Raw genomic sequence first — 24,742 nt, forward strand, 5'->3', positions numbered from 1 at the left:
CTCTGAAAGTTCAAACCTCGTCCACCCAGATTCACCTGGCGACAGGTAGGAGCCTCCTACTGGATAATTACTGCACGGCTGATTAACTACTGAGTCCAGACTGACCCTGTTCCACAGCAAATCTACATCTAAGTCTAAGTTGATCCCCTCCATGAACCTCAGGCCGAGTCTAGAACTCCACCTTTGAAGCAGAGCATCTCGTCGTCTCTGTCCACCTCCCTCCATGTGTCTGTGAGTAAATATGAGGAGGAGGAAGAAAAACACGGGTCGCCCCCCCCCCCCCCCATCATGTGTTTTCATTTTCATAAAATAAAAGCTTCACTGCATTTTATCTGATGACACGAATCTATTATATAATATATATAATATATATATATATATATATATATATATATATATATATATATATATAATAACAGAATAACTTATTATTACATCACTCAATATAATATAATATAATATAATATAATGTAATATAATATAATATAATATAATATAATATAATATAATATAATATAATATAATCAAAGAAAACACTGAAAATAAAATGCAGACCTCAGATATCGCGATGGTTAAAGCCTGGGCGAGATCTTGTTTAAAAAGGCTGTTTGTGATTGGTCCGTCGCCGAAAACACCGAGCGATCTGATTGGCTGAATCCTGGAGTAAACACGGAAGTGGTTCCTAGCGTTTCTCCGCGGTCTTTGAATCAAACATGAAGATTTAACTCGGGTTTAACCCGATTCAGTTTTTCTCCCGGGTGTTTTTCGGGTCTGTTTAGGTGGAGCAGCCTTTAACGCTATAAACGCAGCGGTGTGTGGAGGCAGGTGGGTGGAGAACAGGTTTAAAGTCCAGGGTTTTCAGCTCGTTAGCCTGTTAGCTTCGGTCCGTTATTCATTCAGTCGGACGCGTGCTCAATATAAAATATATAATATACGACATAAAATCAAAACTAAATCATTTCTAGTTCAGTCCAGTCTATAAATTTTAGGATTTTTTCCCCTTTATTTCTAGTTTCTGAATAATTAATAAATACTAATAAATACTCGTTTATAATTGATAAATACTGGTTAATGACAAATTAATGAATAATTAATGAGGATTCATAAATAATATTTTATTTATACACACGAGTAATAAATAATACTTAGTAATGAATAAATAAATACTGATTAACTAATTAATTCATTAAAAAATGAGGAATATAAATTATTCATTAATACAGATTAAAAATAAACGCTAATACTTAATAAATAATAAATACTGATAAATAAATAACGATAATACTCTTTAATATCTAGAAATTAATTAAGAAATAATAAACACTGATTATCAGTCACTAAAGGCAGATTAATAAATAATAATTTATTCATAAATACTGATGATTGTTAAGGTATTTCAGTCTCTTCTCCCCAGTCATGTCCGGCGTCGCTCACGTCCGTGGTGAAGTGGGCGGGGGGGCGGCGGCCCACCTCCAGTGTCCCCACTGTGGCCACTTCTCCAGCAGCCACGCCCACCAGCTGTCCCACATGGCGGCGACCCACCCCGCCCTCCTGGACGGCATGGCGGTGGGTCGCCTCGGCAACATCCTGATGTACCAGGGCGGCGCTCGGCTCTTCCACTGCTTCGACTGCTTCTACACCAGCCGAGAGTTCAGCAAACTCTACAAGCACATCATCTCCAAACACTGCACGGACCCGCGCAGGGAGGAGGGGGCCCACGGGGGCGAGAAGGCGGAGGACGAGGAGGAGGAGGAGGAGGAGGCGGGGGAGGAGGTGAAGGAGGTGAAAGCCAGCGTGGAGCGGGAGAAGAGTGTCCTGACGTTCGACGGCGTCGGGTTCCGCTGTCTGATCTGTGGCTGGAAGAACAAGATGAAAGCTCTGAGCATCAAGCACGTGGTCCAGAAACACGACATCCCCAAGGCCTACGCCAGCCAGGCCATCCGACGGGAGGTGCAGGAGGAGGAGGAGGTGGTGGTGGTGGAGGAGGAGGAGGCGGGGGACAAGGAGGAGGGGCGGGGCAAGGAGGAGGAGGCGGCGGCGGCGGCGCTGGCGGTGGCGGCGGCGGCGACTCCCGCGGTCGGGCTGAGCGGGGAGATGCTGAGGGAGGAGGCGGAGGCCATGGCCAAGGTGGTGCGCTTCATCTCCAACCGGTTCGTCTGCCTCATCTGTGGCTGGAAGACCAAACTCAAAGGTGAGTCCCCCAGGACCAGGACCAGGACCAGGACCAGGACCCGGATCAGGATCAGGATCAGGACCAGGATCAGGATCAGGACCAGGGGCAGGATCAGGGCCAGGATCAGGACCAGGACCAGGATCAGGATCAGGGCCAGGAACATGGGCCAGGACCAGGATCAGGACCAAGATCAGGGCCAGGATCAGGATCAGGACCAGGGCCAGGACCAGGAACATGGGCCAGGATCAGGGCCAGGGCCAGGGCCAGGGCCAGGATCAAGATCAGGGCCAGGATCAGGATCAGGATCAGGGCCAGGAACATGGGCCAGGATCAGTATCAAGATCAGGGCCAGGATCAGGACCAGGATCAGGACCAGGACCAGAATCAGGGCCAGGATCAGGATCAAGATCAGGGCCAGGATCAAGACCAGGACCAGGATCAAGATCAGGGCCAGGATCAAGATCAGGACCAGGACCAGGATCAGTATCAGGATTAAGACCAGGATCAGGACCAGGACCAGAATCAGGGCCAGGATCAGGGCCAGGATCAGACCAGGATCAGGACCAGGATCAGGGCCAGGATCAGGATCAGGATCAGGACCAGGATCAGGATCAGGATCAGGGCCAGGATCAGGATCAAGATCAGGGGCAGGACCACCAGAGAAACCACCTAACCCAATAGGCCTCATGCTATCATGCTATCATGCTAATGGTTCAGATCCTCAGATCAGTTTAAACGTTAAAGACGAAGGACTAGCTTTTATTATTGAGGAGAAATAAATCCAAGTCCCTCTAAGTCAGGCATGTCAAACATACGGCCCGCGGGCCGGACCCGGCCCGTTGGTTCATTTAATCCGGCCCGGCATAAATTTCTGAGTATGTCAAAAAAGAAGCGAGTCTCTAGCTAATTTCTATTAAAAGTTGTGATTTTTTAAAATAAATACAAACCAAATGCTCCCTCCGGCCGCTAGAGGGCAGTAAATGTGTAAAAGCGCTCACGTCAAGCATGCGGCACTGACACGAGTTAGTCACAGGAAATAAACATTCGCAACGTGATGTGTCCAAGTAAAAATAAACCGGCAATCTTGCTTCACCATTCACCTACTAAACAAGTTATCGGTCAACACACCCTTCCCAAAATGGCACTGTCAAAAAAAAGAAGAGTGGACACGGAGTGCAGAGTTTTCCAGGAGAAATGGACCGAGAAGTATTTATTCACAGAAGTGAATGCAAAACCAGTGTGCTTGGTATGTAATCAGCACGTTGCAGTGTTCAAAGAGTTTAATATTCGGCGCCACTCATCATAAAGACAAGTATGTCATATTAAAGACAATTAATATTGTGCAGTATATTCTCAGCCTCAGTAGGCCCAGCCTAGTAGTTTGATCTGATGTAGTCTAATCCTATTGCCCATGCACTGCTATAACTTATTTATTTATTTATTTATTTTATTTTATATTTCTTTTTTTCATTTATTTCAAAGCAGTATGACGATTAAGGCGAAAATATTTTTTCATAGCTCCCACTTGAGTTTGTTTAGTGTGGTGAGTTGGTTCAGGTGTAAAACTGCATTCACTCAACTGTTAAATAAACCAGTTGTTAACACATTCACGGCCAAACATGAAAAATCATTTTTTTCCCATTGGTTTTGAATAAATGTGTTGTGCTTAGAAAAGATCCCTTGTCATCCGTGATTATAATATGTAGGGTAGGCTACAAATGTAGGCTGAATGATAAAGCATAGTACTGAAAAACAAAGCTAAATATTTGGAGTTGACATTCTTTTACTGATCCGGCCCCAGAGCCAAACTGAGTTTGACACGCCTGCTCTAAGTCCTACGTCCCTTTTAGTCCTACGTCTCTGGTGAAGCTGCGTTCCTCTAAGACCTATGTCCCTTCATGATGTATGTCCCTTTAACTCGTCCCTCGCAGGTTTCGCCATCAGCCACTTGGTGCGTTTCCATGACGTTGAGCGTCCCTACCACTGTAAGGACTGTCCCCGGACCTTCTTCCTGCCCAGCCGGCTGCAGCAGCACGTCAGGACGTCCCACCGTCCCGGACGCTACGCTTGTCCCTTCTGCTGCTTCAGGTCCCACTTCCTGGGAGGCTTCAGGAGACACTGCAGCCGCTGCAACGCCCGGGAGGAGGGGGACGGAGACGGAGGGGACAGGAGAGGAGGATGGGTGAAGGAGGAGGAGCAGGAGGAGCATGAGGAGGAGGGACAGGAGAGGAAGGAAGTCAGAGGAGCGAGGAAACGAAGGAGGACGAGGAGGGCGGTAGAAGAAGAGGAGGAGAACCAGGAGGACCAAGAGGACCAGGAGGACTGATTTGGTTTCCATGGACACAGACTCAGGCTGATGAACCTTTGTGTCTTTAACTGTTTAGTGACAGTGACAGGTCTGGACGTGGCAAGAAAGGGGCGGGGCTGGACTGGATGTGTCAGGAAAGGGGCGGGGCTGGACTGGATGTGTCAGGAAAGGGGCGGGGCTGGACTGGATGTGTCAGGAAAGGGGCGGGGCTGGACTGGATGTGTCAGGAAAGGGGCGGGGCTGGACTGGACCAGGGGGACTGATTTGGTTGCCTTTGTATGTCTTGCTTTGTTCAGTGACAGTAAACAGTTCGTCTGCAGCTGAATACGAGTTTTTATTTTTAGGCCAAAGATACAAAACAAAGACGCAGCGCTTCCACCACAGAGAAAGAAACTAAACACACTCAGTCCTCCATGGTTCTAGTGTCCCCATAGTGTCTCTCTGTCCCACCAACGGGACCAGTTCTTTAAATGACATCCCTTGTCTTAGAGTTGTTGGTTCTGTAGTTGGTCTCCAGATGTGACTCTGAGCTTCTGTCTTCAGACCAAAACTAAAATCTATTAGAATTAAAACCACAGACCATGAGTTCAGGGACGCTCATCGTGTCCTCACCAGGACGACGTCCCGGTGTCTCGTCCAGTGTCGTGACAGAAGTTTGAAGACAAACAGAAAACAGCGCCCCCCCCCCCCCCCCCATAGAAACGGCAGCACATTCACATTTAGTCCGACGCCCCCGTCCCAGAGTCCCGCTGCCCCTCGGGGCTCAGATGTGTCGAGGGCACAAGGTTCCCTCCAAGGCGGCCATGTTGATTCCTCTCAGGTTCCCGAAGTCGTCGCCGCCGCCGCCGCCGCCATCGTGGTGGTCGTCGAAGCGAGGCGTGTGATTGGCCGACGCCTTTAGCTGCAGAGAACAGAGACCAGTCAGGATGAAGGGGGAGGGGCTAAAAGATTAATCCCAATGAATTTTATATGATTGACGAGGAGCCTCGTTTAGCACCACGAAGGTCCAGAACATCTAGAAGAGAACGATTAGGACCCCGACTATGTCAAGAACATCTAGTACGTCTAGAGCGTTGAGTAGGTCTAAGACCTGGTGGACCTGGTGGACCTGGTGGACCAGGTGGACCAGGTGGACCTGGTGGACCAGGGTCTTACCGTTGGGGCCAGGGGCTCCCTGAAGGGGGGGCAGACCATGTGGAAGCGTGGGATGGCCACGTTGAACACTTCTTCTTCATTGGCTGCAGGAGAAACAAGAGGTCAGGAGGAGAGGACGAGAAGGGGCGGGGTTTCAGGGTGGGACGGGGCGTGGCCTCACCCAGTCTGTGGAAGGTGTAGTGACCCTCCATGTACTCTGACGGGGTGGAGAAGGTGGTGCAGCTGGAGTACTCATGCACCTTCCCAGGGGTCATGACCGGAAACTCTCCTGCACACAAACACAGAGGTCAGAGGTCATGTGATGGGGTCAGAGGTCATGTGATGGGGTCAGAGGTCATGTGATGGGGTCAGAGGTCATGTGATGGGGGTCATGTGATGGGGTCAGAGGTCATGTGATGGGGGTCATGTGATGGGGTCAGAGGTCATGTGATGGGGGTCAGAGGTCATGTGATGGGGTCATGTGATGGGGGTCAGAGGTCCTGTGATGGGGTCATGTGATGGGGGTCAGAGGTCCTGTGATGGGGGTCAGAGGTCCTGTGATGGGGGTCATGTGATGGGGTCAGAGGTCATGTGATGGGGGTCATGTGATGGGGGTCATGTGATGGGGGAACCTACCGACCACCCCGGGACCCTCGACTTCCTCCACGGTGCCGTCAGACCTGGTGATTTTCCAGTAGCGAGTGTCCAACTGACAGGAGGCGTCAGGGGAGCAGCTGGGAGACATCTCTATCCTGGGGACACAGGGACATCGTCAACACACCGGATGGGACGGACGGGACGGGACGAGTCCATGCTGACTGAGACGTACCTGATGCGGTAGGTGAAGAAGAAGTGAGGAGGGTGGACGGAGGACAACTCTGGCAGGAAGGATGTGGACACGGAGACGGTGAGGGGGCCTGTGGTGGCTACGCAGCTTTTGTCGTGGACGTACCTGTAGACGGGGGACGGGAAGACACTTTCAGTTCCTAGGACAGGGTGTCACGGCTCCCCCATACAGGTTATCTGGGTCTCACCTGAAGATCTGGTCTCTGATGATGGGGTATTCTCCGGTGACCACGTTGTGGACGTAGGTGGTGAACCAGTCCAAAAAACTGGAGCCTGAAACGGGACGTTTGAAGGATCAAAGCGAGGACATTTAAATGTCCTCCACCGAAACGTGACGCTGGTGGACAAACCTGTGATGAACATGTCGATGGCCGAGGGGTCCTGGGACGTCTGGTCCTGACACAAACAGAGACACACAGCTGGTCTTAGTGGGACGTCCCCATCGGCATCGACCTGGTCTTTAGTCCTTATCAGACCAGTATCGTCCTGATCCGATAAAAGGATCAGGACGATCTGTAGTCGTTAGTTATTTGATCTTTAGTCGTTATTTTATGTTTAGTCGTTAGTTATTTGATCTTTAGTCGTTAGTAGTTTGATCTTTAGTCGTTAGTTATTTTGATCTTCAGTCGTTAGTTATTTGATCTGTAGTCGTTAGTTTGATCTTTAGTCGTTAGTTTGATCTTTAATCGTTAGTTATTTGATCTTTAGTCGTTATTTGATCTTTAGTCGTTATTTGATCTTTAGTCGTTAGTTATTTGATCTTTAATCGTTAGTTATTTGATCTTTAGTCGTTAGTAGTTTGATCTTTAGTCGTTAGTTATTTTGATCTTCCGTCCTTAGTTAATTTGATCTTTAGTCCTTAGTTATTTTGATCTTCAGTCGTTAGTTATTTTTATCTTTAGTCATTAGTTATTTGATCATCAGTCGTTAGTTATGTGATCTTTAGTCGTTAGTTATTTTGATCTTTAGTCGTTAGTTATTTTGATCTTTAGACGTTAGTTAGTTTGATCTTTAGTCGTTAGTTATTTTGATCTTTAGTCGTTAGTTATTTTGATCTTTAGTCGTTAGTTTGATCTTTAGTCGTTAGTTATTTGATCTTCCGTCGTTAGTTAGTTTGATCTTTAGTCGTTAGTTATTTGATCTTCCGTCGTTAGTTAGTTTGATCTTAAGTCGTTAGTTATTTGATCTTTAGTTGTTAGTTATTTGATCTTTAGTCGTTACTTATTTTGATCTTTAGTCGTTAGTTTGATCTTTAGTCGTTAGTTATTTGATCTTTAGTCGTTACTTAGTTTGATCTTTAGTCGTTAGTTTGATCTTTAGTCGTTAGTTATTTTGATCTTTAGTCGTTAGTTTGATCTTTAGTCGTTAGTTATTTTGATCTTTAGTCGTTAGTTTGATCTTAAGTCGTTAGTTATTTGATCTTTAGTCGTTAGTTATTTGATCTTTAGTCGTTACTTATTTTGATCTTTAGTCGTTAGTTATTTGATCTTTAGTCGTTAGTTATTTGATCTTTAGTCGTTAGTTATTTGATCTTTAGTCGTTAGTTATTTTGATCTTTAGTCGTTAGTTATTTTGATCTTTAGTCGTTAGTTTGATCTTTAGTCGTTAGTTATTTGATCTTTAGTCGTTAGTTATTTGATCTTTAGTCGTTAGTTATTTGATCTTTAGTCGTTACTTATTTTGATCTTTAGTCGTTAGTTTGATCTTTAGTCGTTAGTTATTTTGATCTTTAGTCGTTAGTTTGATCTTTAGTCGTTAGTTATTTTGATCTTTAGTCGTTAGTTTGATCTTTAGTCGTTAGTTTGATCTTTAGTCGTTAGTTAGTTTGATCTTAAGTCGTTAGTTATTTGATCTTTAGTCGTTAGTTATTTGATCTTTAGTCGTTACTTATTTTGATCTTTAGTCGTTATTTATATATATTCAGATTTTTCATTTTTCAGCTAATTGCAGCTTTTATTTGGTGGACGAGGGGGGGACATACGGGGCAGGGGTAGAAGGTGTCCCCCGTCCTGCGTCCCTCGGCCGTCTCCACGGCCAGGTACTGACTGAGCCCCGTGTGGAAGCAGAAGGTGAGGGGGAGGCAGGACCTCATCCCCGTCCTCTGCTGGAACCCTCCAGCTGCCGTCTCCACGTCCAGCAGGACCTCAGACCGGTAGTGGTTGGACAGGGACATGCTGCCCATCAGACTGAGGACAGACAGGGACATGGACAGGTTAGATAGGACGGGGAGGAGGGAGGACGGGATGGGACGGGAGGGACAGGGACAGACCCGGGGATGACCAGCTTCTGTCCATTGTGGATGCGGAAGGAGCAGCGGTAGTCCTCAGGGAGACGGGACCCAATCTGGACCTCTACGTCATCCAGCTCCATCTCTGTGGCTCCCTCTGGAGGACAGGGAGGGACAGAGAGACAAGGTGTCAGCTTCAGATCGAACCCTCAGCTTGTCCTGCCCTGGGACGTCCTCACCTTTGAGTGAGACGATCATTCGGGGACATCTCTGCTGCAGGAATGTCTTCAGCTGCTCCCACGTCCTCTTCAGGGACGCGTAGCAGTAGACATAGCGTCCCAGGTCCCCATAGGACTGTCTGAAGAGACGGTACCAGGACACGCCGCTCTGGACGCGGTCCACCCTGAAGACAGAGGATAGAGAGGACAGTGCTGGGACGTCCCAGAGCCACAGAGAGGACGGAGAGGACAGGTTAAACTCACTCTGTCAACAGCCAGTGTCTCCAGCTCAGAGACTTCCACAGAGGACCATGTTTGGACAAATCATTGAACCTCCGGCTAACGCAGCTGCAGCTGGACACAGAGACAGGGACAAGAGAGACACGAGAAACTTTATTTAAACGCAAGACTTTACGTCAGTTTTTACGACGCACCAGACGTAAACAAGCTGCTAGCAGCTGTTAGCATGAAGCTCCATTAACCATGTAAACAGAAACATGTCACATGCTAACGCCTGCTTAGTTTAGCTCGTGAGCTAGCGTCTTGTTTAGCAGCATCAGTTAAAACTCATTCATGTTGCTGGACGGAAACGTGTCTCAGTGAAGGAATTTGTTGTTGTTGTTGTTAGCACCGGTTAGCTCTACCGGTTAGCATAGGGTCACCAGAACTATGAAATGAGATCCGGGGACATTTACAGCTCGAAGATGAAAAAAATAATTAAATATTATCAGGATAGAACGAAGAGATGGGAACAATTGTGGTTTTAATTAATTTTGTCATATCTATCACATTTAAACTGACATGTCTGTGATGTCAGTAGCAGCTCCGTAATAAACAGTTTACAGTCAACACGCAACATCTTTTTCTCATTCATGAAACGCTAAAACGGGGACATGTTCGGCGACAGCTTCAGCGGGGGACAAGTCATCCAAAACGGGGACTGTCCCCTGGAATTGGGGACGTCTGGTTCCCCTCGGTTAGCTACAGCAGGTTAGCTCATCCGCCGCTAGCCTCCTGCAGCTTGTTTACGCCTCTGCTGTGAAGGGGACGACCTGGTTTACGGCCCCGTGTGTTGTTGCCAGACACATACCGGACCAGGTCCCTGAAGTCCAGGTAGGACAGGATGTGGAGCAGCGGGTCCGAAGGGAGCTGGTCCATTCGGAGCTCCGAGGAAGAAGCCATCGTTAGCTTTAGCATTAGCAACTCTTCTTCTTCTGGACCATTAAGGTGGACCAACGCCACCTACCGGTCACAGCTGTGATTGCACTGAACTCTGGGGAAGCCTGGAGTTCAACCCGCGACCTTCTGAACCCGAACCCGCCCGAGACCCAGCACACGGGTCAAAGACACAACTACAACTACGGTGGAAAAAACTGCAAATAAGACACAGTCTGTAGAAAATGGAAATAATTATATATGTTGTAAAAACAAACAAAACAACAACAAAAACAAAACAGTAAATAGACTGTAAAATGAGTACGAGACGGTACAGTTTAAAAAAATGTTCAACTGGGAACTACTCTGTAAAAAAAAAAAATAATAATATATATATATATATATATATATATATGACATAAAAAAGGCTATATTTACGTTGTAAGGGTTAGGGTTAAGTGGCCAGCAAGTTATACGCTATAGAAAATGAACATGATATACAATAAATATGACAACATGTGATACACAAGAAAACACAAGGTAAGTTCTGTAAAAAATACTATAAATGTTAAAGGTGATTAATTTGCAGGAAAAAAGTATAGACTCCGTTCACATAAATGATCAAATAAAATCTGTTCGCTCATACAATGTGTTTGGCTAATGGTCTTCCAGCATCCACATTACACTTTATTTTATTCTATTTTATTTTATTTTATTTTATTTTATTTTATTTTATTTTGCATGTAAATACGTACGTTTCCAATGAGTGTGTACGGTCTTCTACGTTTGGCCTGCACGTGACTTCACGCTGGGCTCTGATTGGTCACTCAATCCTGCGGCCAATCAGCACCTTTTTTTTATAATCATCCAGTCTGATTGATTCATGACACCTGTCAATCAAAGTCACACCCTGAGCCGCCGAGATGCGCAGGCGCGACTTCAACTTTGTGGAAGCGGCAGAGTCGGACGTATTTTCAGGGGACAAGGACGCAAAAGACATTTCGGGACAATTTCAGGAGACGTTTGCTGGAGGGAAAGGGCGGATGAAGGAGCTTGGACCGGACCAACTGGACTTAAAAGCCCGGGAGCAGACACGAGGCTTCTCCCGCCCATATCTGGCTAGCTTGCTAGCTGGCTAGCTGGATGCGAGGTTAGCACTGATTTTTATTTATTTATTTACATCCTTGCTCTCTCAGAGTGTTAACTCTGGTGTTTTGTGGACAACAATGAGGGTCAGAAACCTAAATCATGTCTCTGGAAGTAGCCGTAGCCACGTCGACAGTAGCGTGAAGCTAAGATTTAGCTAGTTGAGTTAGCATTAGAAGACGCAACGAAGAGGAGGCAAAACTGTACAAAATGGGCTCCGAAGCCAGAATGTACACTGTGAAAAATTAGGATAAATAAGATAAACTGTGACAAAAAAATAAAAATTAAATTAAAATTAAAAGGAGACACACTGAGGAACAAGACGCCTTTATTAGCGGTTCAGAAATATCTGCTGCGTTATGTCAGCAGTTTAAAACAGTATAAAGATTTAAGAGAACAGTCAGTTCAATGTCATCATAGTGTGTGAAAAAAATGTATTAATCATCACTATTTATTCTAAAACTAGGACAGGAAGTAGATTTAAATACCATTTTACATTAAACAAGATATTGCTCCACACAGCCTGGCCAAAAATAGAGCCTTTTTTCCCGGTTGTCCTCCCTGATCAGTGGTTTTCTGTTCAGTCCCTTGAGTTCCCTTCACATTGTCCATGGTGTGAAATGCTCTTCCTTCCACTATTAAACACAGCCCTGAGTTCTACTGCTGCTTTTCTAACCTTTCACCATCAATCAGGATTTATTTCTTCCTGGTCGACCATGGTTCTCCACTGTCCTTCCAGTCTGGAATAAAGGTCTTAAGCCAGTTTTGGTAGTTTCTACATGTTTGATTTGACCCTTCTCCACCAGACTAACATCTCCTCCACCACAGGATGTGTCTTTACAGATGGTTGTTGGAGAAATGAGAAGCTCCTCATTGCATCAGTTGGTCTTAAATAACTTGTTGAACTAATGATCCACCAGGAGGCGCTGGACTATGAGCTCAGTTACATCCAGGTGGATTGGACTATATTTTTTGGCCAGGTCGTGTATAATAGCAGCAGTATAAAGCAATGACAAATAATGCTCCAGCAAATTCTCCAGAACTCCATATTGTGGTATTGCTGTGCCAAATGAAAGAAATGCCTTTGCTGCCTCAACATCTGGATCATCAGGACACAGCTCACGATGCACATGTTTATCCGAACTTCCACCTGTAGAGAGGAGGAGAAAGAAGAGAGGAGGTGAAGGAGTATTTCCAGAGACTCCCTTCATCATCACATCCACATCCATATCGTCTGCAACTCAAACAAACGATAAGAACAAGCTTCTGGTTCATCAGGGGCCTCATGTACAAAGGCTTCCCCACTAAAAACGCTCAAACCCAGAAAGCGCTGTTTGCCCAAAAATCCAGATGTATGAATCCGTGCATATGCAGGAATCCAAACATACTTCCTTTATATCCTAATCACGGTTGGAATTGAGCGCACACGTTGGAGTACCCGGCCCCTCCCTGTCTGCGCCCCCCTTTAAATACACAAATCATATTTAAATGGGCCCTGCACCTGAGATTTGAACTGGACCCTCTACTTACTCCACCACCTCCAGTTTATAGTCTGGACTCATCACAAGGACAAGAAGCTGCTTCACTGCTGAATCCTTCAGGTTGTTAAACCTCAGGTCCAGATGTTTCAGGTGGGAGGGGTTGGACTTCAGAGCTGAGACCAGAGAATCACAGCTGATCTCTGACAACCTGCAGGTCAACAAGCTGAATGAAGAATAAAAGATGAAATGATTATTAGTTGAAACTAATGTGAGTTGAGAGGATCTTCTGGATCCAGATGTGAGTCTTCAGCTCTAATCACAAACATTCATTGACTCCAACAACAAACAGTGGATGTTTCCTCAAGTTTCTGCTACAAACACTCGTCTTGAACTAAAGGACATTTACAGATTGATGGAGGAACATGAATTAGATTCAGTTTGTGATGAAACATATCAGATCTACAACAGTAACAGACAGTGAACTCACTCCAGAGTCTCCAGTCTACAGTCTGGACTCTCCAGAAAACCACACAGCTGCTTCACTCCTGAATCCTGCAACTTGTTTTTACTCAGGTCCAGATGTTTCAGATGGGAGGGGTTGGACTTCAGAGCTGAGACCAGATAACTACAGCTGCTCTCCGACAAACGGCAGCTCCACAATCTGAATAAAGAATAAAATGGGAGTTAAGAAAATGAAGAAGTTAATTTTTCACTTTTTCCGTCAAGAAAACATGGAGTCTGACCTCAGAGTCTCCAGTCTACAGTCTGGACTCTCCAGAAAACCACACAGCTGCTTCACTCCTGAATCCTTCAGGTCTTTGTTTCCATTCAGGTGCAGATGTTTCAGATGGGAGGGGTTGGACTTCAAAGCTGAGACCATATGATCACAGCTGATCTTTGACAAACTGCAGTTCCTCAACCTGAATAAAGAATAAAAGATGAAATGATTGATGATCAGTCAGATGTGTTGAGATCTTAAATGTGTCCTGATCATTGAGCTTTTTGTCTAAAATGCGTGAAAGATCCCAGCCTCCTTTGGTCAGCCTTCTTCGATTTGATCAATCTTCTGTCAGCCGTCTTTGGTTCGGCCTTGTTCGGTTCGGCCACCTTCGGTAAGCCTCCTTTGTTCAGCCTCCTCCGGTAAGCCTCCTCCGGTAAGCCTCCTTTGTTCAGCCTCCTTCGGTAAGCCTCCTTCGGTAAGCCTCCTTTGTTCAGCCTCCTTTGGTAAGCCTCCTTCGGTCAGCCTCCTTCGGTAAGCCTCCTTCGGTAAGCCTCCTTTGTTCAGTCTCCTTTGGTAAGCCTCCTTCGGTAAGCCTCCTTCGGTCAGCCTCCTTCGGTAAGCCTCCTTCGGTAAGCCTCCTTCGGTAAGCCTCCTTCGGTAAGCCTCCTTTGTTCAGTCTCCTTTGGTAAGCCTCCTTCGGTAAGCCTCCTTCGGTAAGCCTCCTTCGGTCAGCCTCCTTCGGTCAGCCTCCTTCGGTAAGCCTCCTTTGTTCAGTCTCCTTTGGTAAGCCTCCTTCGGTAAGCCTCCTTCGGTCAGCCTCCTTCGGTAAGCCTCCTTCGGTAAGCTTCCTTCGGTAAGCCTCCTTTGTTCAGCCTCCTTCGGTAAGCCTCCTTTGTTCAGTCTCCTTTGGTAAGCCTCCTTCGGTAAGCCTCCTTCGGTAAGCCTCCTTTGTTCAGCCTCCTTTGTTCAGCCTCCTTCGGTCAGCCTCCTTCGGTCAGCCTCCTTCGGTAAGCCTCCTTTGTTCAGCCTCCTTCGGGAAGCCTCCTTCGGTAAGCCCCCTTCGGTAAGCTTGTTTCCTTTAGTGAGCCTCCACCGATAAGCCTCCTATGGTCAGCCTCATACGGTAAAGTTCCTTCGATTGATTTAATCTTCTTTGGTCAGCTTCCTTCAGTCAGCCTCCTTTGTTAAGCCAAATCTTCGTTTTATTTTAATAATAATTGTTTACATGTTGTTTTGACCTCACCATTCTGGATTTTTGTGAATTTCTGTTTGATTTGCTCTGATGACGTGTTAGTTGGATTTATAACATGGAACTGATATATATATTTTGACTAAACCTAAACTTCCTAGACTGCAAACCCTCCTTCCCCACCGCAAGCAACAGAATTAGATTCAGTTGGTGATTAAACATATCAGATCTACAACAATAAAAGTCAATAACTGACCTCAGATCCTCCAGTCTACAGTCTGGTCTCTTCAGAAAACCACACAGATGCTTCACTCCTGAATCCTTCAGGTCTGTGTTTTCACTCAGATCCAGATGTTTCAGATGGGAGGGGTTGGACTTCAGAGCTGAGGCCAGAGAATCACAGCTGATCTCTGACAGACTGCAGGAATTCAAACTGAACAAAGAATAAAAGATGTGAGTTTGGAAGACAAAGTTAATTTTTGACAGTGTTCTGTTATGTTTGAGACTAAACAATTTCAATCATTAGGTTTAGGGTTAGACATGAGTGACGTCAAAGAATGGTCAGTTGGTTTTAATGTGAAACAACATGAGTTGAAACTGAAGCTGGAAATCAAGAGTGTCAGAGTTTCAATTATCCAGTGTAGGACTTTTATTCTTCTATGAAGCTTTGAATCTATGAGGATCCTCAGTGTGGATCAGTAGAATAACAGCCTGATGTCTGCAGTTTAGAGTCACCACAACTTTACCTTCACATTCATCTGAGCACACAAAAAAAACATGGATTCTGACCTCAGGTTCTCCAGTCTACAGTCTGGACTCTTCACAAGATCAAGAAGCTTTTTCACTCCAGAATCCAGCAGGTTGTTTTGACTCAGGTCCAGATGTTTCAGATGGGAGGGGTTGGACTTCAGAGCTGAGGCCAGAGAATAACAGCTGATCTCTGACAGACGCATTCATATAATCTGAAAAGATAATAAAAGATGTGAGTTTACAAAGTTCCAGCTTGAAATCGTCCAGAGTTTAATCGTCTGTTCAGAGCTGAAGAAGGTTCAGAATGAACAAATTCTGAGTTTAACTGTTTGCTTAGAGCTTGACGTTAGTGAGTGTCAAAATGCCTCATGTGGAGTTGTTAACTTAATGTGCAACTGTGAGATGTGAGAATGTTTATAAAAACTCAGCAGACTCTGAATCCGATGGTGTTTTTCCATCAACATTCTTTGGATTCTCAAGTCTCTCTGTGTGAGATTTTCCCCTCGACATATTTTGGCATTACAAACTAGACTGGAAGAACAAAGAGACAATCTGCCAGCTGCAGTTTGGTTTCTGGGTGACTGTGACTTTCAGGTTTTGCCTTTAATTTTGGCGGGGAGGAGCACATTTTTTATGTGAGAGCATAAAGAACCTTTCGTTTAGTTTAGTATTGTTAGGTGACCTAGAAGTAGTACTGCAGTTGCCCTTAGCCCGAGGAAACACATGTTCATAAATGTTAACTTGCATGACACATGAGAGAAGACTCCGAGACGTTTGAAAATGTTAACACATAGAACCATAATATGCACAACATCCCATATTTCTGGCTTCCATGAACCAGAAGGTCTGCAAAAAAGAGGATCATAGACAAAGATTTGTCTCAGTCTGATCTTCACAACACATGTTTGTTGAAGTGTGTGATGACAACAGATGAAAGGAGCTTTGTGAGGAGCTCAGAAAAAGAGTTGTTGTTGCTCATCAGGCTGGAAAAGGTTCCACAACCATCTGTAAAGAGTCTGGAAGCCACAAATAATCCACAGAGAGTCAGACAGATTGAAGACGACTGTTCCCCTCCACAGGAGTGGTCCACCAACAAACATCACTCCATCATAGTGGGAGAGGAACCAGAGGAACCCAGGGGAACTTCTAAGCAGCTAAAGGCCTCTCTCACATTGGCTGATGTTCAATGATGATGAATCCACTCAACAACCAAAGACACTGCTCTCTGTCCACAAAGAACATGTGGGACAATGTTTAGTGGACAGATGAGACCAGAGTAGAATAGTTTGGTTTAAATGTTTGGAGATGAACCAACACTGCATTCCAGCATCAGAACCTCATCCCTCCATGAAACATGGGGGCATGGGATCAAATTCCTCCAAGCTACTGTAGACACTCACCAGCTGCTTCCACAAACATTTAGTTACAAGAAGGCAACAAATTGTCTTGAATAAATAAATGCAAAACTATAATATTTCTCTTTGATGTTTTGGTTGGGTTCTCTTTGTCTGCTTTCATGGAAAAATTCTGTATGGAACAGAAACTTTGAAGTGGCCTTATACTGATTAACCAGTTCCTAGTTAATCAGTATTTCTTCTGTGATTACACAATGAAGACAACTCAAGCAACATGGAAGAATGTTTACTGAAAAGAACAAGATTGATTAAATAAGGCAAGTCACTGAAGGTACTCTGGAGTTCAGTTAACTCCATCGTAAAGAAATATACTTTTTTTAATTTCTTCATATAATTAACACAAACTTGAGCATGTAGTTTAGAGTGACCACAACTTTACCATCATATCTCCATATATCTCAGCACACAAAGAAAACATGGAGTCTGACCTCAGAGTCTCCAGTCTACAGTCTGGACTCTCCAGAAAACCACACAGCTGCTTCACTCCTGGATCCTTCAGGTTGAGGTTTTTACTCAGGTCCAGATGTTTCAGATGGGAGGGGTTGGACTTCAGAGCTGGTCCCAGAGAATCACAGCTGATCTCTGACAAACTGCAGCAACTCAACCTGAATAAAGAATAAAAGATGAAATGATTGATGATCAGTCAAGTCACTTTGAAACAAACACAAACATCAAGAAAACTTTGTCAGTTGAAACAAATGTGAGTTGAGAGGATCTTCTGGATCCAGATGTGACTCTTCAGCTCTAACCACAAACATGCATTGACTCCAACAACAAACAGTTGATGTTTTCTCCAGTTTCTGCTACAAACACTCGTCTTGAACTAAAGGACATTTACAGATTGATGGAGGAACATGAATTAGATTCAGTTGGTGATTAAACATATCAGATCTACAACAGTAACAGACAGTGAACTCACTCCAGAGTCTCCAGTCTACAGTCTGGACTCTCCAGAAAACCACACAGCTGCTTCACTCCTGAATCCTGCAGGTTGTTGTTGCTCAGGTCCAGATGTTTCAGATGGGAGGGGTTGGACTTCAGAGCTGGTCCCAGATAATCACAGCTGATCTCTGACAAACTGCAGCTCCTCAACCTGAGTAAAGAATAAAAGATGAAATGATTGATGATCAGTCAGATGTGTTGAGGTCTGAAATGTGTCCTGATCCATGAGCTGTTCTCTAAAATGAGTAGAGTGACTTTGTCCTTGTGTTATTGTGGATCTTCATCATGTCAGCCTTCTACAGACATCATCCAAACGTCAGCACAACATTCAGACAACTATTGATGTCAACACAGATCAATAAGATGCTGCTGACCTCATTACAGGATCAATATCAAAGATCAGACATTAAACATATAAGATCTACAACAGTAACAGACAGTGAACTCACGTCAGAGTCTCCAGTCTACAGTCTGGACTCTCCAGAAAACCACACAGCTGCTTCACTCCTGAATCCTTCAGGTTGTTTCCACTCAGGTCCAGATGTTTCAGATGGGAGGGGTTGGACTTCAAAGCTGGTCCCAGATAATCACAGCTGCTCTCTGACAAACTGCAGTTACTCAATCTGGATGAAGAGTAAAATATGTGTTAATAAGACAAACTTTACAGATTTTATCATCATCTTGTTCCTCACACATGGTCCTTTGTGTCCATCTAGTGGTCTAATGGTGGTACTACCGATAATAAACACAGATGGCCCTCTCCCCGCACTCTTCCACCAGTTCGCCCAGAGGAATCCCCAGATGCTCCCAGGCCAGATGGGGGATGGAAGTCCTCCATCGTGTCCTGCGGCAACCCCGAGGCCTCCTTTCAGTGGGACATGCCTGACACTCCTCTAACAGGAGTCATCCTTACTAGATGCCCAAACCACCTCAACTGACTCCTGTCAATTTGGAGGAGCAGCGGTTCTACTCTGCGCCCCTTACCCTATATCTAATGCTGAGTCCGGCCACGCTTTGTGGCCGCAACTCGCAACAGCTGCCTCAACATTGGTGGAGCCAAACATGGTCCATTCAGACTCGATGTCCCCACTGCCCCCAGGATGCAGTTGAAGCTCTGTTGGAGGTAGACGTTAAGAACCATCTTGACAGACTCTTACACAATTTGTCCCCAACAGACCCTCACTATTCACTTGGGCCTACCGGATCTGCCATCTGATCCAACTTGCCACCCGAGTGTTCAGAACACATGCAGGTCAGATGATACAACTATGAAGTCGATCATCGGCCTACGACCTGGGCCTTCGCGGTACGAAGAGCATTGATGCCTAGAACCTTTGGAGAATATGTGAGCTTTGTGGTATTTCTATCAAATCTTCCAGGTCCAGGTAGAGTCCAGGTTGAGGAATGAGTTCAGAATGATATCATTACTTTCAGGGTGGTTTCTACTCTCTGATCTACAAGACACTTATGGACACTGAAGTCTGACCTGTCCATAGAGACCAGGGGGGACCTGATGGTTGTGGAGACGGTCCTTACTTATTTGGTCTTTTTACCTCCTAGCACCTTATGAAGGGTTAGGGTTAACTTAATTTAAAGTCATTCTTTTTGTGTCTGACAATAAAAACAACAGAACTGGTAAAAATGTATCTTTATTCACTGGAATAAAATAAATGAAAACTGACCTCAGAGTCTCCAGTTTACAGTTTGGACTCTTCAGACCAGTAGACAGCGTCTCCACTTCTGTAACATACACAGTGTTTCCACTCAGGTCCAGCTCTCTCAGATTGGACTGGGAGCTGAGAACTGAGAAGAGCGCTGTAAGACTTCTCCCTGAGAGTCTGCAGTGACTCAGTCTGAAGAGACAAGGACAGAAAACCCTTTAACCTTGTGACCAGCTGACAGGTTGATGTGTATTCATTGATGATGAACTTACTGAGCTTTGTTGGAGGCTTTGACCACTGGCAGCAGCCTACGAAGAGCTTCTTCTGAATCAGAGTATTTCTTCAGGTTAAACTCATCCAGATCTTCTCCTGATGACATTAAGATGAAGCCCAGAGCTGACCACTGAGCAGGAGACAATTTATCTCTGGAGAAAGTTCCTGATCTCAGGGACTGTTGGATCTCCTCCACTAGAGAACCATCATTCAGTTCATTCAGACAGTGGAACAGATTGATGCTTCTCTCCAGAGACAGTTTCTCTCTGATCTTCTTCTTGATGTACTGGACTATTTCCTGATTGGTCTGTGATTTACTTCCTGTCTGTTTCAGCAGGTCTCTAAGGAGATTCTGATTGGTCTGCAGTGAAAGACCCAGGAGGAAACGGAGGACCAAGTCCAGGTGTCCATTTGGACTCTGTAAGGCCTTGTCCACAGCACTCTGGTAGAATTGTTTTACTTCAGATTTGCTTCGAAGGACTTTAGACAACAGAGATGTTTTTTTCTCTTCCAGCAGGTTGACACCAGAGTTGATGAAGGTCTGGTGGACATGAAGAGCAGCCAGAAACTCCTGAATGCTCAGATGGATGAAACTGAACTGCGGGATGACGTACATCCCTTTCTGCTCTATAAAGCTCTTTGTGAATATTCCTGAGTACACTGAGGCTGTTCCGATATCCATGTCACACTCTGTCAGGTCTGATTCATAGAAGATCAGGTTTCCTTTCAGCAGCTGATCAAAAGCCAATTTTCCCAGAGACTCAATCATCGTCCTGCTCTTTTTATGCCAGTGTGGATCTGTCTCAGCTCCTCCATCATACTTCTCCCCCTTGACTTTGGCCTGAACCATCAGGAAGTGGATGTACACCTCAGTCAGGGTCTTGGGCAGCTCTCCTCCCTCTCTGGTTTTCAACTCTTCTTCCAGAACTTGAGCAGTGATCCAGCAGAAGACTGGGATGTGACACATGATGTGGAGGCTTCGTGATGTCTTGATGTGGGAGATGATCCTGCTGGCCTGCTCCTCATCTCTGAACCTCTTCCTGAAGTACTCCTCCTTCTGGGGGTCAGTGAACCCTCTGACCTCTGTCACCATGTCAACAGAATCACAAAGGATCTGATTGGCTGCTGCAGGTCGTGTGGTTATCCAGAGGCGAGCAGAGGGAAGCAGGTTCCCCCTGATGAGGTTTGTCAGCAGCACATCCACTGAGGTGGACTCTGTAACATCAGTCAGGATCTCAGTCTTGTGGAAGTCCAGAGGAAGTCGACACTCATCCAGACCGTCAAAGATGAACACAACCTGGAAGTCATCAAAGCTGCAGATTCCTGCTTCTTTGGTTTCAGTGAAGAAGTGATGAACAAGTCTCAACAAGCTGAACCTTTGCCCTTTCACCACATTCAGCTCTCTGAAAGTCAATGGAAATATGAAGAGGATGTCCTGGTTAGCTTTGTCTTCAGCCCAGTCCAGAGTGAACTTCTGTGTTAAGACTGTTTTCCCAATGCCAGCCACTCCCTTTGTCATCACTCTTCTGATTGGTCCATGTCTTCCAGGTGAGGCTTTAAAAAGGTCTTCACATCTGATGGTTGTTTCTGATCTGTGTGGTTTCCTGGATGCTGTTTCAATCTGTCTGACCTCATGTTCATCATTGACCTCTGCAGTCCCTCCCTCTGTGATGTAGAGCTCTGTGTAGATCTCATTCAGAAGGGCTGAGTTTCCAGCTTTAGCAATCCCCTGAAACACAGACTGGAACTTCTCCTTCAGACTAGATTTAAGTTTACGTCGACACCTCTCAACAGCATCTGAATGATACAACAACAGATAATCAGACCATCTGATGTTTTGTAGAGCAGTTTACTGTACACAACATCAAGAAAGACTAACTGGACCCTTGGAATGATCTGCATTTACTCAAAAACATGTCCTCACATCTAGTCAGATCTTCTTCCGAGTTACAGGTACAACCAAATAGGATTTACTTTAGAAAATAAAAACACAAGAGATAGACGGAATTCAGCTGTCAAGAAGAGAGAGTATGTTCTAGTCATCTCAGCACCAAGTTAAGGATTAAACATGTTGAACACACTGAAGACAAATCAGTTTCAGGTGGATGAAGAAACTTTCCATCCTCACAGCTCCAGTAAACATTAACACAACCATGACCAGAGAAAGACGTGGCCTCACCTTTCTTAGGAGGTTGAACAGAGGACAAATGCAGATGATGGGAAAGGGGAGGATCTATGGACTGAAGATGTCGGATGAACTTCTTGCAGGCCTCCTCTCCCTTTTTCTTCACAATGTCAATGAAGTGGCGTACCTTGTCTGCTCTGACTGGGTGCATCTCAGATATCGATTCTTTCTCCAACTCACTCAAGACTTCGTCTGTTACGAGGGCATCCAGCAGCTGTGTAAGGACTTCTGTCGACACCCTTTTCACCAACTCAGTCCTCATGCCGGCAACCAACTTCTCTACAGGAACAAGGACACAAGCATCTCAGAGATTCTGTAACTTTCAGAGAAGTCATATTTACTCTTTGCCTCCTTTTATAGGTATTCCGGGTAAGGATGCCCGGCATTAGAGGTGCTTCTGGCAAGAATGCCTCCTTTTATAGGTATTCCGGGTAAGGATGCCCGGCATTCGAGGTGCTTCTGGTAAGAATGCCTCCTTTTATAGGTATTCCTGGTAAGGATGCCTGGCATTAGAGGTGCTTCTGACAAGAATGACTCCTTTTATAGGTATTCCTGGTAAGGATGCCCGGCATTCGAGGTGCTTCTGGTAAGAATGCCTCCTTTTATAGGTATTCCTGGTAAGGATGCCTGGCATTAGAGGTGTTCTGACAAGAATGACTCCTTTTATAGGTATTCCTGGTAAGGATGTCCGGCACTAGAGGTGTTCTACTAAGGATGCCTGGTAGATACCTCCCATTAGAGGTGTTTCTGGTAAGGATGCCTCCTGAACGCCTCCCATTAGAGGTGTTTCTGGTAAGGATGCCTCCTGAACGCCTCCCATTAGAGGTGTTCCGGGCATGTACCACTGGAGGGGGGTATCTGGACTTACCTTACTTACAAGCCTACCTTACCTAGCCTACCTTACTTAGGCTGCTGTCCCCCAGACCCGGACGAACAGGAGAAGACAGGTGCCTTTTCATCTCATCTCCTACAACGGTTTTACATTCCCTTAACTTATTTCATCCCATACTCTATAATCCTTTCCACTCTTTTCATCCCATCGCCCTTCACACTATCTCTCGACTCTTTTTATTCCATCTCTTCTGTTTTCATCCCCTTAACTCATTTCATCCCATACTCAGGACTTACTTTATTCATCTTGTTTTCAACTCTTTTCATCTCTGATTCTTTTTATTCCAATCCGTACCTGCTGGAATGACGGCTTCATTGTCCGACCTGGGAGGTTCAGCCTGGTTCTCAGAGGCCACATGGTCAGGTCTGAGGGGCTGGAGGCTGCAGAGGGATGGAGGACATGGTTTAACTGATGAAAGGCTGACAGGTCTGTGTAGAGGTTTCTGAGAACTCAGTCGTCTTAAACTCTAATAACATGTGAGCATGCTCTCTAAACCCACAGGAGTTTCATTCCTAGGTAGTTTGTGCTCATAGAGGCTCGTAGAACGGCTCGTTGTGGTCTTAAACCTTGGACTATGATCTGCTTTGATGATAAGCAGCTGTTTAAAGATTGTCGACCGGACGAACTTTAACCTGACAAGAAGCTGATTGAGATCAACATCCCGGCACAACATGCTCTCTGTGATACTATAACCCCCCCTGTCTTTACCACGTGAAGCGTCTCCAACAAAGATATTACAAGAAGTAAGAGGAACCACTGTGGAGGGGAACGTAGTAAATGCTACATCTGGTTGGACACCTCTGAAACACACAGCTAATGTTGTGTTACTGAGCTGTTAGCATTAGTATTAACATGTAACAAGAATCCCCTGAATAATGATTAACTTAACGTAAACATGATGCCTCATACGTAGCAACGGGCTCAACCACACCTCCTCACTAACATCACAGTTCCTGTCCTGGAGTCACTTCTCAGAACAGACTCCTTTAGGCTCAGCTAGGAAACTACACCAGAGGACCTGGACCTGGACCTGGACCTGGACCTGGAGGAGGAATTTCGCCCTAGACTTGGAGATGGTCATCTCACCTCTGGTCCTCATGTTCTCCACTCACAGTGGTCTCAGAGGGATGGACTCCCTCCTGGTCCATGCTGCTGGATTCACATCAGCTCACACTTTGTCCTCGACCTGCAGAGGAAACGCATCATTCATGAGAACGTTCTCTGAAACCATCTCTGCTGGAAAAATGCTTGAAGCTTCTACTATCAGTCCACTAGATGGAGCCATGGATGTGGCACTGATTCAATAAGAAGCTTCTACAATGTTATCAGATTTATTTCCATCCAGTGTTTTTGATTAATATTTCACCAAGGTCTCGTATTGATGCTGCTCCCTGTCAGATTGGAGCCTTTTTTCCCGGTTGTCCTCCCTGATCAGTGGTTTTCTGTTCAGTCCCTTGAGTTCCCTTCACATTGTCCATGGTGTGAAATGCTCTTCCTTCCACTATTAAACACAGCCCTGAGTTCTACTGCTGCTTTTCTTCCAAACGTTTCTCCATCAATCAGGATTTATTTCTTCCTGGTAGACCATGGTTCTCCACTGTCCTTCCAGTCTGGAATAAAGGTTTTAAAGGTCTTGTCCCCTCTTTGTTTACCTCTGTTGCATTTTTATAGATTTGCACACTTTTGCCGCTGCTGCTTATTAATGATTAACTTAGCTTCGTCTCATTGAACAGACCCTGGAGCTACGACTAGTGACAGAATACACCTTCACCTGTCCACTAGGAAAATATTTTCACATCCAGCTCTGACTCTTACATAAACATAAACATAAACATAAACATAAACACAAACATAAAGCTGCTTTGTTACCTTCAGGTAGATGTTGAAAGTTATCCAGGACTTGATCCTGGTGAAAGTGAGACCAGGAAACACCTGGTGAGCTGCAGGAGGCGGAGGAGGAGATGCAATAAACTCAAGGAAAAAGAGGAAGAGGAAGTTAAAGTAGTGTATGAAAAACGCAGCTCTG

The 24,742-nt window shown here is 45.3% G+C and overlaps 3 protein-coding genes across 4 annotated transcripts; 1 reads left to right on the top strand and 2 right to left on the bottom strand.

The window, feature by feature from the left end:
* The first annotated feature begins 643 nt into the window (after nt 1–643).
* On the top strand, nt 644–4,648 carry LOC125000669 (zinc finger protein 252-like). Of its 2 annotated transcripts, none has more exons than XM_047576281.1 (3): nt 644–825; nt 1,401–2,191; nt 4,105–4,648. In XM_047576281.1, the coding sequence occupies exons 2-3, from the start codon at nt 1,417–1,419 to the stop codon at nt 4,497–4,499; spliced, it is 1,170 nt and encodes a 389-aa protein (XP_047432237.1). In that variant the 5' UTR covers nt 644–825; nt 1,401–1,416; the 3' UTR covers nt 4,500–4,648. The 2 variants fall into 2 exon arrangements, with proteins under 2 accessions (XP_047432237.1, XP_047432236.1); XM_047576280.1 differs by having other exon boundaries at nt 1,415–2,191.
* A 148-nt stretch (nt 4,649–4,796) lies between these two features.
* Nucleotides 4,797–10,153, bottom strand: fbxo3 (F-box protein 3). Its single transcript, XM_047576270.1, has 12 exons — nt 9,997–10,153; nt 9,171–9,260; nt 8,928–9,091; nt 8,731–8,845; nt 8,443–8,647; nt 6,812–6,857; nt 6,650–6,734; nt 6,445–6,567; nt 6,252–6,367; nt 5,797–5,904; nt 5,637–5,719; nt 4,797–5,382 (listed from the first exon to the last, which is right to left on the bottom strand). Exons 1-12 carry the CDS (start codon nt 10,101–10,103, stop codon nt 5,245–5,247), a joined length of 1,380 nt encoding a protein of 459 aa, XP_047432226.1. The 5' UTR covers nt 10,104–10,153; the 3' UTR covers nt 4,797–5,244.
* Nucleotides 10,154–12,026: 1,873 nt separating this feature from the next.
* LOC125001239 (NACHT, LRR and PYD domains-containing protein 3-like) lies at nt 12,027–24,732 on the bottom strand. The gene is made up of 14 exons (XM_047577162.1): nt 24,586–24,732; nt 23,803–23,902; nt 23,011–23,096; nt 21,819–22,103; nt 19,639–21,436; nt 19,388–19,558; nt 18,155–18,328; nt 17,683–17,856; nt 17,192–17,368; nt 14,717–15,031; nt 13,432–13,593; nt 13,176–13,349; nt 12,738–12,911; nt 12,027–12,357 (listed from the first exon to the last, which is right to left on the bottom strand). The coding sequence occupies exons 2-14, from the start codon at nt 23,862–23,864 to the stop codon at nt 12,342–12,344; spliced, it is 3,768 nt and encodes a 1,255-aa protein (XP_047433118.1). The 5' UTR covers nt 23,865–23,902; nt 24,586–24,732; the 3' UTR covers nt 12,027–12,341.
* Between the last annotated feature and the right edge of the window lie 10 nt (nt 24,733–24,742).

The sequence above is a fragment of the Mugil cephalus genome, chromosome 23 (assembly GCF_022458985.1).
Source record: "Mugil cephalus isolate CIBA_MC_2020 chromosome 23, CIBA_Mcephalus_1.1, whole genome shotgun sequence".
Lineage (NCBI taxonomy): Eukaryota > Metazoa > Chordata > Actinopteri > Mugiliformes > Mugilidae > Mugil > Mugil cephalus.

Excerpts from the sequence above, each read along its gene's own strand:
- LOC125000669 (XM_047576281.1), top strand. The coding sequence starts at position 1,417 with ATGTCCGGCGTCGCTCACGTCCGTGGTGAAGTGGGCGGGGGGGCGGCG. Across the intron at positions 2,192-4,104 it reads CTGGAAGACCAAACTCAAAG|GTTTCGCCATCAGCCACTTG; the intron begins GTGAGTCCCCCA and ends CGTCCCTCGCAG.
- fbxo3 (XM_047576270.1), bottom strand. The coding sequence starts at position 10,103 with ATGCTAAAGCTAACGATGGCTTCTTCCTCGGAGCTCCGAATGGACCAG. Across the intron at positions 6,735-6,811 it reads CATCGACATGTTCATCACAG|GCTCCAGTTTTTTGGACTGG; the intron begins GTTTGTCCACCA and ends GTCCCGTTTCAG. Across the intron at positions 5,905-6,251 it reads CGAGGGTCCCGGGGTGGTCG|GAGAGTTTCCGGTCATGACC; the intron begins GTAGGTTCCCCC and ends GTTTGTGTGCAG.
- LOC125001239 (XM_047577162.1), bottom strand. The coding sequence starts at position 23,864 with ATGGACCAGGAGGGAGTCCATCCCTCTGAGACCACTGTGAGTGGAGAA. Across the intron at positions 19,559-19,638 it reads AAAGCCTCCAACAAAGCTCA|ACTGAGTCACTGCAGACTCT; the intron begins GTAAGTTCATCA and ends TTGTCTCTTCAG. Across the intron at positions 15,032-17,191 it reads TGTAGACTGGAGACTCTGAG|TTTGAATTCCTGCAGTCTGT; the intron begins GTCAGACTCCAT and ends TTCTTTGTTCAG.